Raw genomic sequence first — 16088 nt, forward strand, 5'->3', positions numbered from 1 at the left:
GAATTGAATTCAGGACCTCTGCTTGCTCTGACCCCACCTCGCTCCAGCACAAAGATTTATTATTATATCTAAATACACTGTAGCTGTCCTCAGACACACCAGAAGAGGGCATCAGATCTCATTAGGGATGGTTGTGAGCCACTGTGTGGTTGCTGGAATTTGAACTCAGGACCTTAGGAAGAGCTTATCTTCCACCTGAAAAACTTTTCTATAATCCAGAGGAATAAAAATGATGAGATGGGTCGCTATTTCTCAAGGTGAGAAAGTTCCTATGGGCACATAAACATTGTGCACAGCTTTGTAATGTGGCACATCCATGCATCTCTTGATAGAAAAATGCAGCAATTTGCCAAGCAGTAAACTCTTAATAGAATTTTCATCATAAGGGTTACTATCAGAGAAGATTTTTCTGAAAGCTCAAGAGATTGAAATAGTCCATTTTTGATATGGAAGGTCCAAAGACTACATAGAGATAAGATTAATGGTAATGCCAAAGGAGAAAATGTAATTCAGGGAGGCATCATGAAGAATGTTTCTATGTGAGTGTGGACAGACAGAACTCACATCAAAATGATGCCAGGTATCTGACCAAGACATCTCGGTGATATCCAAGGTGCCATCCAGAATAGGATGACAGTGCTGAAAGAAAGAAGGGGACCAGTAGGTTTTCATGGGAGACTGTGACTCCTTATTATAGCCTATCAGAACTACAGCAGACTTCTCTATTTAACACTAGTGTTGAAGATCCTTCAAGTCATAGACTATAAAGTCTTCCCCCATGACTCATTCCAATCCTGGCAGGATATGCGAAGGGCATACCCTTTCTCCAGATCACTTATCTCACAGCTGTTGCATGTCTCCCACCCCACTATTTTGTCTTCTGGCTCTATCTGAGAAACAACTTTCAGAAGCACCATTTTGCCTTGTCCAGATACACTCATCACATGTGTACCCTAAGCTTCTGTGTTTACACTCCTGTAAAGCAGAATCCAGTGTAGTCCGTTAGATGTTGTATCTATCCCACCAGAGAGGAGGTCCAGGGTGTCACAGGTAAAGTTTTCTTTATTAAAACCTGTAATATCATGTCTCAGTACAAGAAAGGCATTGTGTATTTTTGTAGAAGAGGTTTTCATTATTTAGTAAATTAATTAACTAGTGAATTTATGACTTATTATTCTCTTATACATTACATTCTGACCATAGTTTCCCATCTATTGTCACAGTCTCTTCCTCATCTTTGTTCTTCCTCAGATCTACCTCTCCTCAGTTTGCTTCCTGAAAAGAGCTGGCCTCCAGAGCTATCAACTGAACATGGCATTAGGACATTACACTAAGACTAAGCACAAGTCCTCCAATCAATGCTGGATGGAGTCTAGTCAGTAGGAGGCAAAAGATTCTAAGATCAGCTAAAAGAGACACCCTTGACTTCTACTGTTTGGTGTCCCCACAAAACCTGCTAAGGTACACAATCAAATCATATAGAGACAGAGAATTTGTGATTATCTCAGAACAGAATCTTGAAAATGGAGTACAGGTTAGCAGGACTCTTTTAAAATGATATTAACTTTGACCACATTGGCTAACCTTCTTCAAGTGATATGATTACTTAGCCCTAGGTTTTTGTCAAACTACAATATATAAAAATAATCCGATTTTGGTACTGATCATACATGGGAGAGCTGGTCCCGGGATTCAAAGTTATTGGAGAATGCCCCTGCCTCTCTCCTTCTGTAACACTCGGGCGAGCTCCCCTTGGAAGCACAGAAGAGTTATACTTGGTATGCGTACATATGAACCAGCCCAAAGGCATGAGTGTAGGAGAGCAGGCTCTGCCCCTTGCTGGCAGTGACATTGGTCAAGCTAGGGCAAGGCAGGAGGGTTTGCACAGAAGGTGTAGATTCTAGAGAGCTCAAATACCTCTCAGGCCCAGATCTGGGACTTTGAACTGTCCTGTCTCACATCTATCTCATCCATGTAGTATATAAAGGGGCCAGTCCTACTCATTCAAAACCACAGAATATACAAGATACCGCACAACAAAAGAATATCCTTGAGGAGTCCCAATAAGAAATAAAATACTTAAATCTTTTTTAGTATTGACAATGGAGCAGTTCCAAAGCTGTAAACTGTTGGACAAACTGTGACACACTCCAGCATCCACAATGATATATTTTAGTCTACATTTTGCCAGAGGTTACAAGGATGGAGGATATGAGGTGGATGTGATGTAAAGGGTTGGGGGAGATAAGTTGAATGGGGGTACATGATATGAAATTCTCAATAAAACAACACAAACTTAAAAGAAAAAAAGAGGCAAATGGTTTTATAGCACTTATTTGCCAGCCTGTGAGTAGGGAAACATTCCTGCTTTCCTGGTTTCTAGGTCTATATAGATACAGATCTACAGAAGTTAGTGACAGATCTGTCATCTGGGAAAGTCTCAATAGCCTGTTTCTGTGGATGCAATCAGAAACTCGGTTCTGATTCTTATTCTCTCTTTGTACCACTTTAGGCTAACATTTCAATGGGCAAGAAACAAATACAGATGCATGAAAGGAGGAAGGAGGCAAACTGATAGTACACCAGTCAAGAGAGGATTCAGGATGAACTTAGAAAGTTTACTTTTTAAATAACAATCACAGTTTTAATTTTGATGTTTAATTCATTTTAAATTCAATTTAATGCACTTTGTTTGGAAGAATCACCATTATCCTCAAAACATTTAGACAAAAAGGCCTGCCACTGAGCTCATAAATGATGTGCCCACCACCAAATCAAGGGGCTACTATTCTAGGAGATTGCTTCAATTTTCTAAGCCACATTTCTTCAGTACTTCTTGAATCACCTTCCTTTTCTGACATCTTTCTTCTCTCATGTGAGCAACCCAGAAGCTTCAGGGCATACATCCTATCTTCCTTTTCTCATTGCTTCTCCAGCATCACTTTCTAGGGACAGCACAGATGCGGTGGCTGACTGGAGAAAGTGTGAGGCCATTTCTGAACTTCAGGCTCAGCTTCTCATTGATTGGGGGATTGAAGGTGAATTTTTGCATAAGGCTAGTGAAGAAAATGAACAGCTCAGACCTGGCCAGTTGTTCTCCCAGGCAAGCTCGCTTTCCTGTGGGGGGGAAAAAAAAACAGATGAGTCACTCTCTCAGCTGACTTTAGTACATCAAGAGTCTGGTGTTTCCACCATCATACCTTAAATCCTGAGCTGATCCTGGGCATTTTGATGGTAATCATGTCTCACATCTTCATGATTTGGTCATTAGAGCCTGATTCAAAGTAACATTTCCTGACCTTTGGTATAAGAATATATCCCAGACTTATGTTTTCACTTTGTCACCCTGGAAATGTCATTTTCCCAGGTGTCCTGGTTCTTTGCATTGAATAATGTGATATATAAGGTAAGTCCAGGGCAGTAGGCATTCTTTCAACTCTGGGAGCTGTTGACCTAGGTCATCTCACACCATACACAGATGAACAGGGTGTATTTATTTCAGTGGTTCTGTAGACCCAAGTGCTTGTGTCCATGTTCATTTTTGCACAGATCTAATTGCCAGGCTTCATATTAAATATCTGGGTTTAGATTTGTGATCTCTGGTGACCAGAGACAACCCTAGCACTCCACTATTCTTTTCCTCATTGAACCTCCTCACCATGCACCCCAGCAGCACTGCAGCCTTCATCATAACTCTAACTCATCATTAAGACCCTTTTTGTGTAGATTTCTTTTTGTACATGTGTGCTTATTGTGTGTACACATGTGTACATGTGTGTAGATGTCAGAGTCCAGATATGGGTCTTGATCTCTTAGTGTCATCCACTTTTTTTCTGTATGTATGTATTTATTTTTGAGATTGGGTCTTTGAAAAGCTGCGTAGGCTGTCTGGCCACTGGTCCTTCTCTTTCTGGCCATCTAACAAAAATACTACAAGCATATGCTGGCATGTTCAGCTTTTAGTGGGGACTTTGGGGATCAAATCTGGACATTATGCTCACAGAATTAATAACTGATGAGGTGAACTATCTTAAGCTACTTGTCATTAGCTTCCCTTTTTTCCAAACAACCCATTTAGAGTGAAAAAAGTAATAATATAGGACACATGCACCACTGTGTTCATAGCAGCATTATTTACAATAGCCAGGAGCTGGAAAGAACCCTAATGTCCTTCAACAGAAGAATAGATACAGAAAATGAGGTACATTTACACAATGGAGCACTACTCAGCTATTTAAAACAATGAATTCATGAAATTCTTAGGCAAATGGATAGAACTAGAAAATATCATCCTGAGTGAGGTAACCCAATCGCAAAAGAAACCACATGGTTAGAAACCACTAACTGATAAGTGAATACTAGCTCAAAAGATTCAAATAAATAGCCAGGATACAATTCACAGACCACATGAAGCTCAATTAGACGGAAGACCAAAGTATGAGTGTTTCAGTCCTTCTTAGAAGGAGAACAAAATACTCATAGGACTAAATATGGAGATAAAGTGTAGAGCAGAGACTAAAGGAAAGGCCACCCAGAGACTGTCCCATCTGGGGATTCATCCCATACACAGTTACCAAATCCAGACACTATTTTGGATGCTAAGAAGTGCATGCTGAAAGAAGCCTGATATGGCTGTCTCCTGAGAGGCCTTGCCAGAGCCTTGCAAATACAAAGGCATGTGTTAATAACCAACCATTGGACAGAGTGTGGGGTCCCTAATAGAGGATTTAGAGAAGGGACTGAAGGAGTTGAAGGGATTTGCAACTCCATCGGAAGAACAACAATATCAACCAACCAGACTCCCCAGAACTCCCAGAGACTAAGCCATCAACAAAGGAGTACACATGACTCCAGCTGCAAATGTAGCAGAGGATGGCCTTGTCATGCATCAATGGAATGAGAGGTCCTTGGTCCTATGAAGGCTTGGTAGATGACCCAGTGTAAGGGAATCGAGGGCAGGTAGGTGGGAGTGGGTGGGTCCCACTCATAGAAGCAGGAGGAAGGAGGATGTGATAGGGTGTTTTCGGAAGGGAGGGAAATGGCCAAAGGGAATAACATTTGAAATGTAAATAAAGAAAATATCTAATACAAAAACATAATAATATAAAATCCAAAGCAAAGCCTATGGCTTATGTTGGCTGCTCTAACTAAATAGAAGTTCACTGAGATGAATAGACTGGTTCTGAGGAAGAGCTTTGATGAGCAGCCATTGTTTTCCAGTTACTTCATCTCTCCACTGACTGGTTAAATTATACTACTAATAATAACACATACAGTGCACCAAGTCTGTCTCTTGACAGTACAAAGCCATGTAGACACTGGTGTCAAAGTTTATACTAGAGAAACATAATTTCCTTTTCTTTGTTTCATCTTTTCCTTTCCCTTCCTGTCCTTTTTTTCTTTTCTTGCCACCCTATCATCACTTGCTCATATTCATTCCTCTGTCTCTGTCTCTGTCTCTGTATCTCTCTCTCTCTCTCTCTATCTATCTATCTATCTATCTATCTATCTATCTATCTATCTATCTATCTATCTCTATCTCTATCTGTGTGTGTGTGTGTGTGTGTGTGCACACGTGTGCTACCCTTAGGACTAAGTCATTCACCTGGGAAAGTTGAATGGTATCCCGATGTTTGCCTAGGCCATATAATCTGAATGTATGTTGGTTAGTTTGTGTTTCTTCATGTATCACCAGGTGCACTGAACTACATATAGCCTTGGTTGCCACTTGACACACCACTAAGAAATGGTAGAAAATTAAACACATGTGCCTAAGATAGGTCATGTGAGCCATGTTCTTGATGGGATTTTTTTTTAATTTGGTTGCTTCCTTTTCTTGCTTCCTGGCCCCCATGAGGTAGTCATGTTCTTAAGCCATACACTACTAACAAATGTTGTCTCATCGTAGACAGATCACATGGTCACAGACTAAGAACTCTAAGACCATGAGCCAAACTAAGCTCCCTCCAATGAATTGTCCCTCTCAGGTATTGTTTCAGTGAGGTTGAAAGTTGACAAACAACCTAGGCTAAAGGCTACTTGACCCTTTGCTTTCAGAAAACAAAAGACACAACAACAGGAACAAAAATAACCAGAAAAATTACTCATTCAGTGAAGTAAGAGAACTGAACTAGGCTCTGGCCAATCACCTTTATGAACCCTGTTCTTATGCTCTATGACACCATTTATTAATAGAGAACCTGTCAATCTCTCTTAGGATGAAACTGTTGAGTTTGTTGACTCACTCAGAAGATGGTGTAAATGAGAACACTTCCATATAAATATAGTTTTTTCATCTTCAGTGATGAGACACAGAAAATCTTTTTACTTCTAGTTAACTTTTCCTAGAGAGGAGCATCTTTGAAATATATCCTGCTTTTCCCTGGTGGCTTCTTTTAAATCTTCTAGAAATGGCAAGAACAGGAAGCAGTTTGGGAAAAAAAAATCAAATAGTGATTAAAACATTCACTTTACTTTGTTAACCAAGCAGGTATTTCAGGATTGTCCATGATGCTTATGATAGTTTTCATTGAGCATCCCAAAATAAATGTGTTTTATTTTTCTTTATCAGAAATCCCGGGATCCATCCCATAATCAGCTTCCAAACGCTGACACCATTGCATACACGAGCAAGATTTTGCTGAAAGGACCCAGATATAGCTGTCTCTTGTGAGACTATGCCGGGGCCTAGCAAATATAGAAGTGGATGCTCACAATCAGCTATTGGATGGATCACAGGGCCCCCAATCAAGGAGCTAGAGAAAGTATCAAAGGAGCTAAAGGGATCTGCAATTCTATAGGTGGAACAACAATATGAACTAACCAGTACCGCCCCCCCCCATCCCCCCGGAGCTCATGTCTCTAGCTGCATATGAGTCAGAAGATGGTCTAGTCGGCCATCAGTGGGAAGAGAGGCCCATTGGTCGTGCAAACTTTATATGCCTCAGTACAGGGGAACGACAGGGCCAAGAAGTGGGAGTGGGTGGGTCGGGGAGTGTGTCGGGGAGTGTGTGGGGGACTTTTGGGATAGCATTGGAAATGTAAATGAAATAAATACCCAATAAAAAAAGCATAAAAGAATAAAAAAGAAGATTTATCGTATAAAAAAAAAAGAAAGAGAAGAAATTGAGATGATGACAATAAACAGAGAAAATTACCCTCTATCCTTACTTCCACATTGTGTACAGTGTAACTTCTATGCAATTCCAAACAAAGGCTGAAGTAATTTCCCTTCCCTGCAATTATGGCTGGCTTTGTGACTTGCTACCAAAATACAGAATACCTTTTAAAACTGGGCCTCACCAGGCCTGTGTGCTTCTGTACTTGCAGTCAGGACATAACCATCACCATGTGAAAGTAAAACTGGCTTACTAGAGGATGAGAGATGATGAGAACTCTGCCCTTCCACTGAGATGATCATGTCCAGCACTCAGACAGAAAGCAAAGAAGAGCCAAGCCACCAAACTATCTGGAAACCTGTGAGCAACAACTTGTTCTTACTAAGTGGTGTAGTTTGAGATGTTTGTTGTTCATCAGAATTATAACTGATACACAGGATAAGAAGTCAGTGAATCTTAAACTGGAAGGGTTGAGAGCTACTTAAAATTTTCCTATAATTTAGGTACATTGGCATGTATATGGACAGCAATGGGCCTGGAGAAACATCCTCTTGTGGAAGCCATGAAAGGCGATCTGCTCACATTCCTGTCACCCATCTCAGGAAATATCACACAAAATATTTATTTGAAATGTAAAAGGTGATATAACTTTACATTTTTCACATTGCATTGATCTTAATCATAAACTAAAAGAGACATAGGGTAAAACCAAACAAAACTGTATCTAAGTTCAGTAAAAAGAAAAATAATGGTTAGAGTAAGTGAAATATGTAGCTAAGGTTTTGTACTGCAATTCAAAACTTCTGGGCAGAGTTCCTGTGTCATATCAAGTTTTCTATTAAAGGGAGTTGTGAACAGTGAACAAAGGGATAAAGAAGACCAGATAAAAAGACAAAGATATCAGAACTACATCCAGGGCAGCCCAGATCTGAGAAACACTGGCTCTGAATCCAGATTGGCGAGGGGGCAAGTTCAGGCTTCTCCTTTGCTGAGCCTCAGGGTCATGAGAAGTGGCACTGCCCCAAATAATCAAGAAAACTTGTTGACCTTGTCAACCATTGAAGTGTGGCTTCTGTGCAGCATTTAGTCACCTTCTGGAGGCAGTGTTATGAAACACAAGCTTCAGTGTGAGAACATGTGATAGATATTGAGTCCCAGGTGCAGTACATTTGACTAGGTCTGTGTTCTCATCTCTGCAAGGGTTCAGTCATTTCATCCTGAAAGACTACTGTAAGGGGCTTCTCTGCTCATTAGCTATTCTACTACTTTCATGTTCTAGGGTGTATGTCTGACATATAATATATACTCAGTACACATTTGTGGAACTAAAGAACTGTAAAATTATTTGAAAATATATGTTCTGAGCATAGAAGCCAATACCTGTAATGCAATAGAGCATTTTGTTACTGCAACAATTGTATGCCTACAAGATTTTGTTCATAATTGGCTGGCTAGAAAACACAAGAAAGAGTGAGAGTCATCACTATATCTCCTTCCCTGTATCTTCACTATATCTCCTTTTGTGTTGCATTAACACAAAAATATCTAACTAGAATTTTTAAAGCATGCTTAAAATTATAAAAGATAAAAGACAAAAGACTTGCCTTTTGAAAAGTTCTTGGATAGGTTAGAACCCAATCATGTTAAGAAAATGCTTTTCACAATTATTGCTTCATGTTTCCCTTGTGGTGACTAAGTAACTACTCCCCAATTTCTCATCATCATCTCATTACAAATCTACTCTGTTTCCCTGTGTAGGTGCATCCCTTAAAAATAACTTGGGACACTGAAAAACCTTAAGAAGGTGACACGTATCCACCTTATTGAAGCAGAGCCAGAGTATTGGTTTCTATCCTTAGTGTTTTGGAAAGGAGAATAAGGAAAACTGGAATCCCCAGCAGGATCAAGGAAGAATGAGGATTAGGCTGAGTCTGAAGAAGTAGCAAGTCCAGGGAATGCAGGATTGCAACCAAAGTCAAAATACAGTCAAATTGAGGCATCTGGAGACAAGAGGAGGGAGGAGCTGAGGTGGAGCACTGAACTCATTCCTGTTCATCACAACTCACCCATTGAGAATGGCAGAAAAGATTCTCTCTTCTTAAACTGTCCATTCTCCAAAAAGTGCTCTGGATTGAACACATCTGGAGTGGCCCACTCTTTTGGGTCTCTGTGCAGTGCAGTTAGGTTTGTTAGAACCATTGTACCCTAGAAATGACAGCAAAGAGTCAAGGCTTGATATAAGGAACAAACCTGTAATGGCATAGATAGTTCTCTAGTTCTGATGCATTTATATTGAATTCCATATCTTTAATTCAATCTAAATGGGAATTGAAACATGCATTTAACATTTAGACCCCTCTACCTTTCACAGTACCTTCCTCTTTGTCTAGAAATCTTTACAATGAATGTAAGAGCCTGCTGGAGATTTAAAAGCCCATTAGCTTGCTCTTTAATGATTAACAATGTCTATAGGAGGACGTTTATATGGTCTAGATAAACAACTTTTATCATCCAAAAGAGTATTATTTGGCAGAGAGGAATAAAAACCAGCCCAGCTACTTCCTACAATGAGGACAATTGGCAGGTCCATGAAGCGGAAAGGTGTGTCTTTCGCCTCTGCATCTCCATTCTTAGTCTTCAACATGGAGGCTTCTGAACCCAGTTTTTCAGCAGGGTTAGGAAAATATTTACATATCCAGTGAGACAAGACCAGTTCATCAGGCTTGCTGGCACTGTGCCAGGACTTTCCAGCGTGTGTCTTTCCCTCACACAAACTCATGCTTTCTTCAGTGACTTGATAAGTCTTTCAAACTCTCTCATATCAATTATTGGTTCCCAGTGCCACCATAGTGCAGTCTTCCCTTGCTTTCTTAGACCCAAGAACATGACTTAGCCACCCCACAGTGTTCACCTCCCATCATTTTCTTTACCAACTCTGTAGTATGTCTTCATCAACTTATGCTAGTATCTGTGAAGACAATCACAGGATAATCAACTAATGGTAGTAGACATTCCCTGACTGTGGATGGCACCATTCCACAAGCTGATGGCCTGAATGAAATAGAAAGAGTGGAAGTGAGGGAAAAAAATCTCCTGTTGACTTTTTCCTCTGCTTCCTGGCTACCCTTATGTGATCATATTGGCTCTTTCACCAACCCACTTCCACACTGAACTGAAAAGTTGGGAATTTTGTCACAGCCAACAAATGTTTGACTTGATCACCCATGGTGAAATAGAAAGAATAGAAGGAATTTTAACTTTTGGAGCATGGAAGGTGTAAGTTTCAGGAAACCCTGTGCAGAGTATTAAGAGATCTGGGAGATGTGATGGGGATTCAATCCATAAAAATGGGTAATTTAACAGGGACTCATATAGAAACATTGAAGGAGATTTTTTTTCATGTCAAAATAATGCAAGTCCTATGGAGGAAGTATGGCATGGCCAGAATGAACAGAACACGGGTGGTTCTGGATCTCCCAGATTTTATAGTAGAGATTTTGTGCAGACCAAATTTCCTAAAGCCTCAATTTTCCAATCTCAAAATGAGATTGATTCTTATTCTGAAAAGTTGAAAAGCCATTTTGAAGGAGAGAAGATTCTAAAGCACACAGATATTCTGTAGTATTTAAGGCATTTTGTAATGCCTTCCCTTATGATATATATATCTCAGTTGTGTATAAATTAGCACTGGAACAAAGCCTGTGGGTCTCCGTTTTAGAAATAACAGTCTCACCATGATGGTAGTGCAAGTTCCTCAAATTTTATTCACATTTCAAATTCTGTATTTCAAGGATTGTGGAGAAGTATTTTCTAACCCTAGTCGGGCAGCTCTTCAGTCTTGAGAACTTCTCTCTGGAGTAAAGTCATGTAGCAGAGAACTGCTGACCGCTAGAGCCCACATTAGCATAGGAAGATGCTCAGATGCCTTTAGCAAATAAAGCCAGGCTTTGCTTAAACATATTTGACCAAGGAGTCATCTTTCCCACTATATATGTAAATATCTGTTTAGATGCACGGAGGTAATGAATACTTTAGCAGACATAATATGCCTCTGCTGATTTAAGTAATCCTGAGGCAGGAATACATGTCACATTTACTTTAGGTTCACATGAGGATATAAAAATGGACTGGGGTGTATAAAGCTGGAAGTCCATAGTTACCTTTGGCAGATGAAATCCATTCAAATTGGTATCCATTGCTACTTCCCTGGGAACATTCAAGGGGATGATATTGCCCATCCTCTGCACCTCGTGGATGACAGCATTGGTATAGGGCATGGATTCTCTATCAGCAAGTCTTGCTGCCCTCTTCTGGCCAATCACTCTATCAATCTCTGCCTGTACCTTTTCTAAAAGTAAACAGAAGGGTCTATTAAAATTTTAATTTAAAGATTTCTTCTAACAATATACAAGCTGTCTATGAGACCTTATCAGCTTTTATTTAATTTTAGTGTCCTGACTGCAAAGAAATATTTCTTTAACCCTTCAAAGGATTGAATTTTTTAAAAAAAGCTCTATAACTCTCTTTGAACCTACAACATAATTATAACTTTACATATATCCTGAACTGAGTAACTGTGATCAGCATTACTAATCTCAGAGAAAAATCTATTGAGGCATGAATACTTTCATTACAGTGGATTATAAACAACTCACATTCATGCTCGGAATTCTAAAACAGGGCACCAAGAAATTTCTCATCTGATAGCAACAATTTTCTGTCTCATAGATGGAAAAGCTTTGTTTTCTCTTCATGTCATAGAAAAAATAACTATCTCATGTAATTTTTTAAAAAATTACTTTTAAATAATTTTAAATAAAAATAAGTATTTAAAAATACTCTTCAGTGGAGAGTTCTTATGGCAGGACAGTGGAGGTCAAAGGACATCTTGTTGGAGCTCTTTCTCTTCTACCATGAGGTTTTTGGGAACTACACTTATAGCAGATGAGTTATTAACAAGATTCTTTGTCTCTTTGCCTGTCTCCCTTGTTCCTTCTGTATTTCTTTCAAAGGCATTAATTCCCTTCTTAGGACTAATCACCTTCTAACATCATACCATTGGTAATAAGGTTGTAACAAGTAAATTAATGGAGAATGCATAAATATTCACACCATAATAAATCAGTAGACTCTAATTTCTCAACATATTGTTGGACAACACTGTTAAAGAAATTTTTCACTGTTCAGATTCCACATCTGACTAATGAGAATAATTATGTCTTATACAAAGTACAGTTTGAAATTTCTATGCATAAGTAGATTCATACTAATAAATAGTAATGGTTGTTAGCTATCTTCCAAAATGACAATACAGGTTGAACAGTTTTCCGGACAGAAATTCTTAACTTCTTGAATGTGTAGTCAGTCAATGATCATGTGACTAATTTTTGGCAAGTAAAACACAAACAGACAGCTGATCCCAGTGGCATATCCCTTTAATCCCAATATTTGTGAGACAGGGTAGGTAGGTCTCTGAGTTCCAGGAGAGCTTGGTTAACAAAATGAGTTCCGGGACAATCTGGGCTACACAGTGAAAGCCTGCCTTGAAAAGTCAAAAATTTGTAAATAAACACGATTTTTTCACCTTTGGAACATGGTCTGATACAACAGGGTGTCTACTTTTCTCTTTTCCCTTCTAGGGAAAGGAGTACTCAGGGTTGTCCACTTACAGAGAGCTAAGCTTCACTTTAGTTTCAATTCAGCAACAATTTAAAAGGAATTTGTAACAAAAAGCCTATTACAAAATCCAGCTTAGAGATTCGTCCTGACAGAGAAATAGATGTCTAGCAATTACACTACTGTATATATAAAAATGAACTGGTAGTAAAATATATTTGACATAAAACTTGTCACAATAACAATTTTTCATTTATATTCTATATATGTAGCCAAATAACCTTAAACTGTGACAGCCCTGCCTCAAGCTCTTCAAGTATTTTGACTAATGTTGGGTACCACCAATCACAATTCCTGTCAGAATTTTTAACTGCACAGGTCAATAATATTAATTGTTCCTATTCTGTAAGCAGTGGCTAGTTCTTTTCCATCTTGGAAAATTGAAACTCTCATATTATACAATTGGTGGTTCTCCCCTCTTCCATTCGGTCATTTTGGATAGGTGCCTAACTATTGAACATAACTAATTTGGGTTGCATAGGTCAGTTCATGTGATTTATTGATTGGTTATTTAACTTAGGGCCATGTCCTGATAACTCGTACATTACTAGATGACCATCAGAACTTCTTTCTGTCAAGATGAAGTGCTGCTCTAATTCATGCAACCATTTGTGGTCAGTGAACAACCTTGATAGTTCTATCCCTTGACTATTATGTATATTTCAAAATGGACACCAGTGTAAATTTTCATGTAAATCTACTGATATTTTGAAGCTGCTATTCTAGAGGTCAAGTATGTATGCTAGCTTTAAAACCTAAAAATATTACTGCTCAGGTAAATATGTATTTTACTTGAAACTCAAGATGCATATATGTAAATACAGGTACAAATATGCATTTTGCATTCATAAAAAATATTTGGGCATGGAAAATAACTTGAGTAAAGGGTTTGCCATGCAAGCATGAGGACTGACTCTTATAATTCATGGGTAAAATCTGGATATAGTAGCATGCATTTCTAATTGCAGGGCACTAAGAGGTGGCAACAGGCAGATCCCATGGCTCACTGGGCAGACACTGACTGTAGTTTCCTTGGCAATATCTACTGCTTCCACATATTTATAAACAAATACACACACACACACACACACAAAGAGAGAGAGAGAGAGAGAGACAGAGAGAGACAGAGACAGAGACAGACAGAGACAGAGAGAGACAGAGACAGAGAGAGACAGAGAGAGACAGAGAGAATAGCAACAACAACATGGTGTGGTGGCACATACCTGCTAGTAATCATCACAGTAGAGAAGTAGAAGCATGTGTGTAAGGACTGTTCACTAGAAGTTTAAGGCCAGTCTGACAATTTTATGCTATTTTAAAAAGATACAAAGACACTATTGAATGGAACAGAATGAAGAACTTAAACTATACATAACAAAAAAGAGCATAGGTTCCTATACATGCAGCTAAATATAAACTTTAAATAAAAATTACAGTCATTTTATGAGCTCAGCACTAACCTTTCTACCAAAGCCAAAAACATAAGAAAAGAAAGCTACCAACCAACAGTATTGTGTTTGAAGCAAATCTTCCCAACAAAGTACTAGCAAAATGATTCTATCAGTGTATAAGATGGTCCATCCACAATGAAAAGTGAGAGTCAGTTCTGGAATAAGGGTTTTTCTTTTCATCTTTTTAACAAAATTATTTATGTGGAGTATACAACTTGATATTTTTGGTGAGTGTTTACTCTGTGGGATAGCTAAATTAAACTTATTTGACTTTGTTTAACTTCATGTATCTATTATTCTCTTTGTTGAGAATAATTGTGATCTATTCTCTTTGCAATTTTCAATGTTATAATACATTGCTATTAATGAATTTCGAGTAGACTCTTGAACTCATTCATCTTGTCCATCTACAATTTTATATCCTTCAACCATTATATCCCTTTCTCCAACCATCCACAGGGCATTTGTCCCTAATAATGAATATTCTACTCTGCGTATCTGAATTCAACATTTCTGAAGCGTACATGTAAGTGATTGTTAAGTGCTCCTCATCTTTCTGGACTTTGCAAAGATGTTTTCATATTAGTAAGCCTATATTGCATTACATTACCTTATCAGCATGAAGGCAATAACACGTGATCATCTCAACAGATTCAGAAAGAACAGTAGATCAAATTTAACAACTCTTTATGATTAAAAACAAAACACTAAACAAATTAAAAACAACATGAGAGCATCTCTGCATAATAAAACTTGCACATGAAAGCACAATACCAGAAGGCAGAAAGCTCAAAGATTTTTGTGTAAGATGAGGCATAAGGCAGGAATTTCTACCTTCCCTATTTTTTATCAGCCTTAGTACTGCACATTCTAGCAACAGTAATTAGGCAAGAAAGATGAATAAGCTTCTTTACAATTAATCAAGAAGACAAAAACATTTCATGCTCCCAGAATTCGTAATCTTATATGTGGAAAAAATTCCACAAAAATTGGTTAAAACTAATAATTTAACAAAGTTGACACACATGGAACCCTATTCTACACAAATAATGAACAATTCAAAAGAAAATTAGGGAGAATACCATTGAAAAATAACATTAAAGTATATTATTTAAGAATTGATCAAACACATGAATACCATCTGCAATTGAAAACTATAAAGCACTGTAGAGATGGCTTAGCAGTTAAGAACATGGATTGTGCTTCCAAAGGTCTTGAGTTCAATTCGTAGCAATCACATGGTGGCTTAACCCATCTGTAATAAGATTTGATGCCCTTTTCTGGTGTGTCTGAAGACAGCTACAGCATACTCATAAATAAACTAAATCTAAATTTAAAAACCTATAAAGCATCACTGAGATAAATTAAATCAAAGGTAAATAATGGAGACAACCAGCCACCTTCGGGGCCAGAGGACAGGTGTCCGCCCGGCCCAGGAGGCTTTTGACTCAGGTTCCGCAGGAGCCACCTTTGTTCCGGGAATCCGCAGCGGGCAGTCTGCAAGTGAGAGTGTGGACTACAGAGGCTAGCAGCTTCTGGGACAGGCAAGAGCCACATAGCTCCTGAGGCAGCGCCATTTTCGGCTCCAGACAACTGGCCACCTTCCTGGCCAGAGGACAGGTGTCCACCCAGCCTGGGAGGTCTTTGCCTCAGGATCCGTGGTAGCCATCTTGGTTTCAGGACTCCGCGGAAAGTAGTCTACACAGGGGAGATTGTGGACTACTGAAACAACGGCTTCTGTGACAGGACAAAGCAACACAGCGTCTCAGAAATATCCTGTTTTGGGCCTTCATCTTCGGCCAGGAGGAGGTCCAAACGCCAGATAACTGTGCACCTTCCCTGA

The 16088-nt window shown here is 38.9% G+C and overlaps 1 protein-coding gene across 1 annotated transcript in view; it reads right to left on the bottom strand.

Moving 5' to 3' along the window:
- Positions 1-2597: 2597 nt before the first annotated feature.
- LOC110306650 (cytochrome P450 2J6-like) overlaps positions 2598-16088 on the bottom strand; it is a 99633-nt gene continuing 86142 nt past the window's right edge. The window contains exons 3-5 of the mRNA XM_021178666.1: positions 11279-11466; positions 9185-9323; positions 2598-3117 (exon numbers count right to left, since the gene is read on the bottom strand). Of these exons, the coding sequence (XP_021034325.1) occupies positions 2939-3117; positions 9185-9323; positions 11279-11466 (506 nt within the window). The 3' untranslated portion in view covers positions 2598-2938. The remainder of the gene's footprint in view (positions 3118-9184; positions 9324-11278; positions 11467-16088) is intronic.

Source organism: Mus caroli, chromosome 12 (genome assembly GCF_900094665.2).
Source record: "Mus caroli chromosome 12, CAROLI_EIJ_v1.1, whole genome shotgun sequence".
Taxonomy (NCBI): Eukaryota; Metazoa; Chordata; class Mammalia; order Rodentia; family Muridae; genus Mus; species Mus caroli.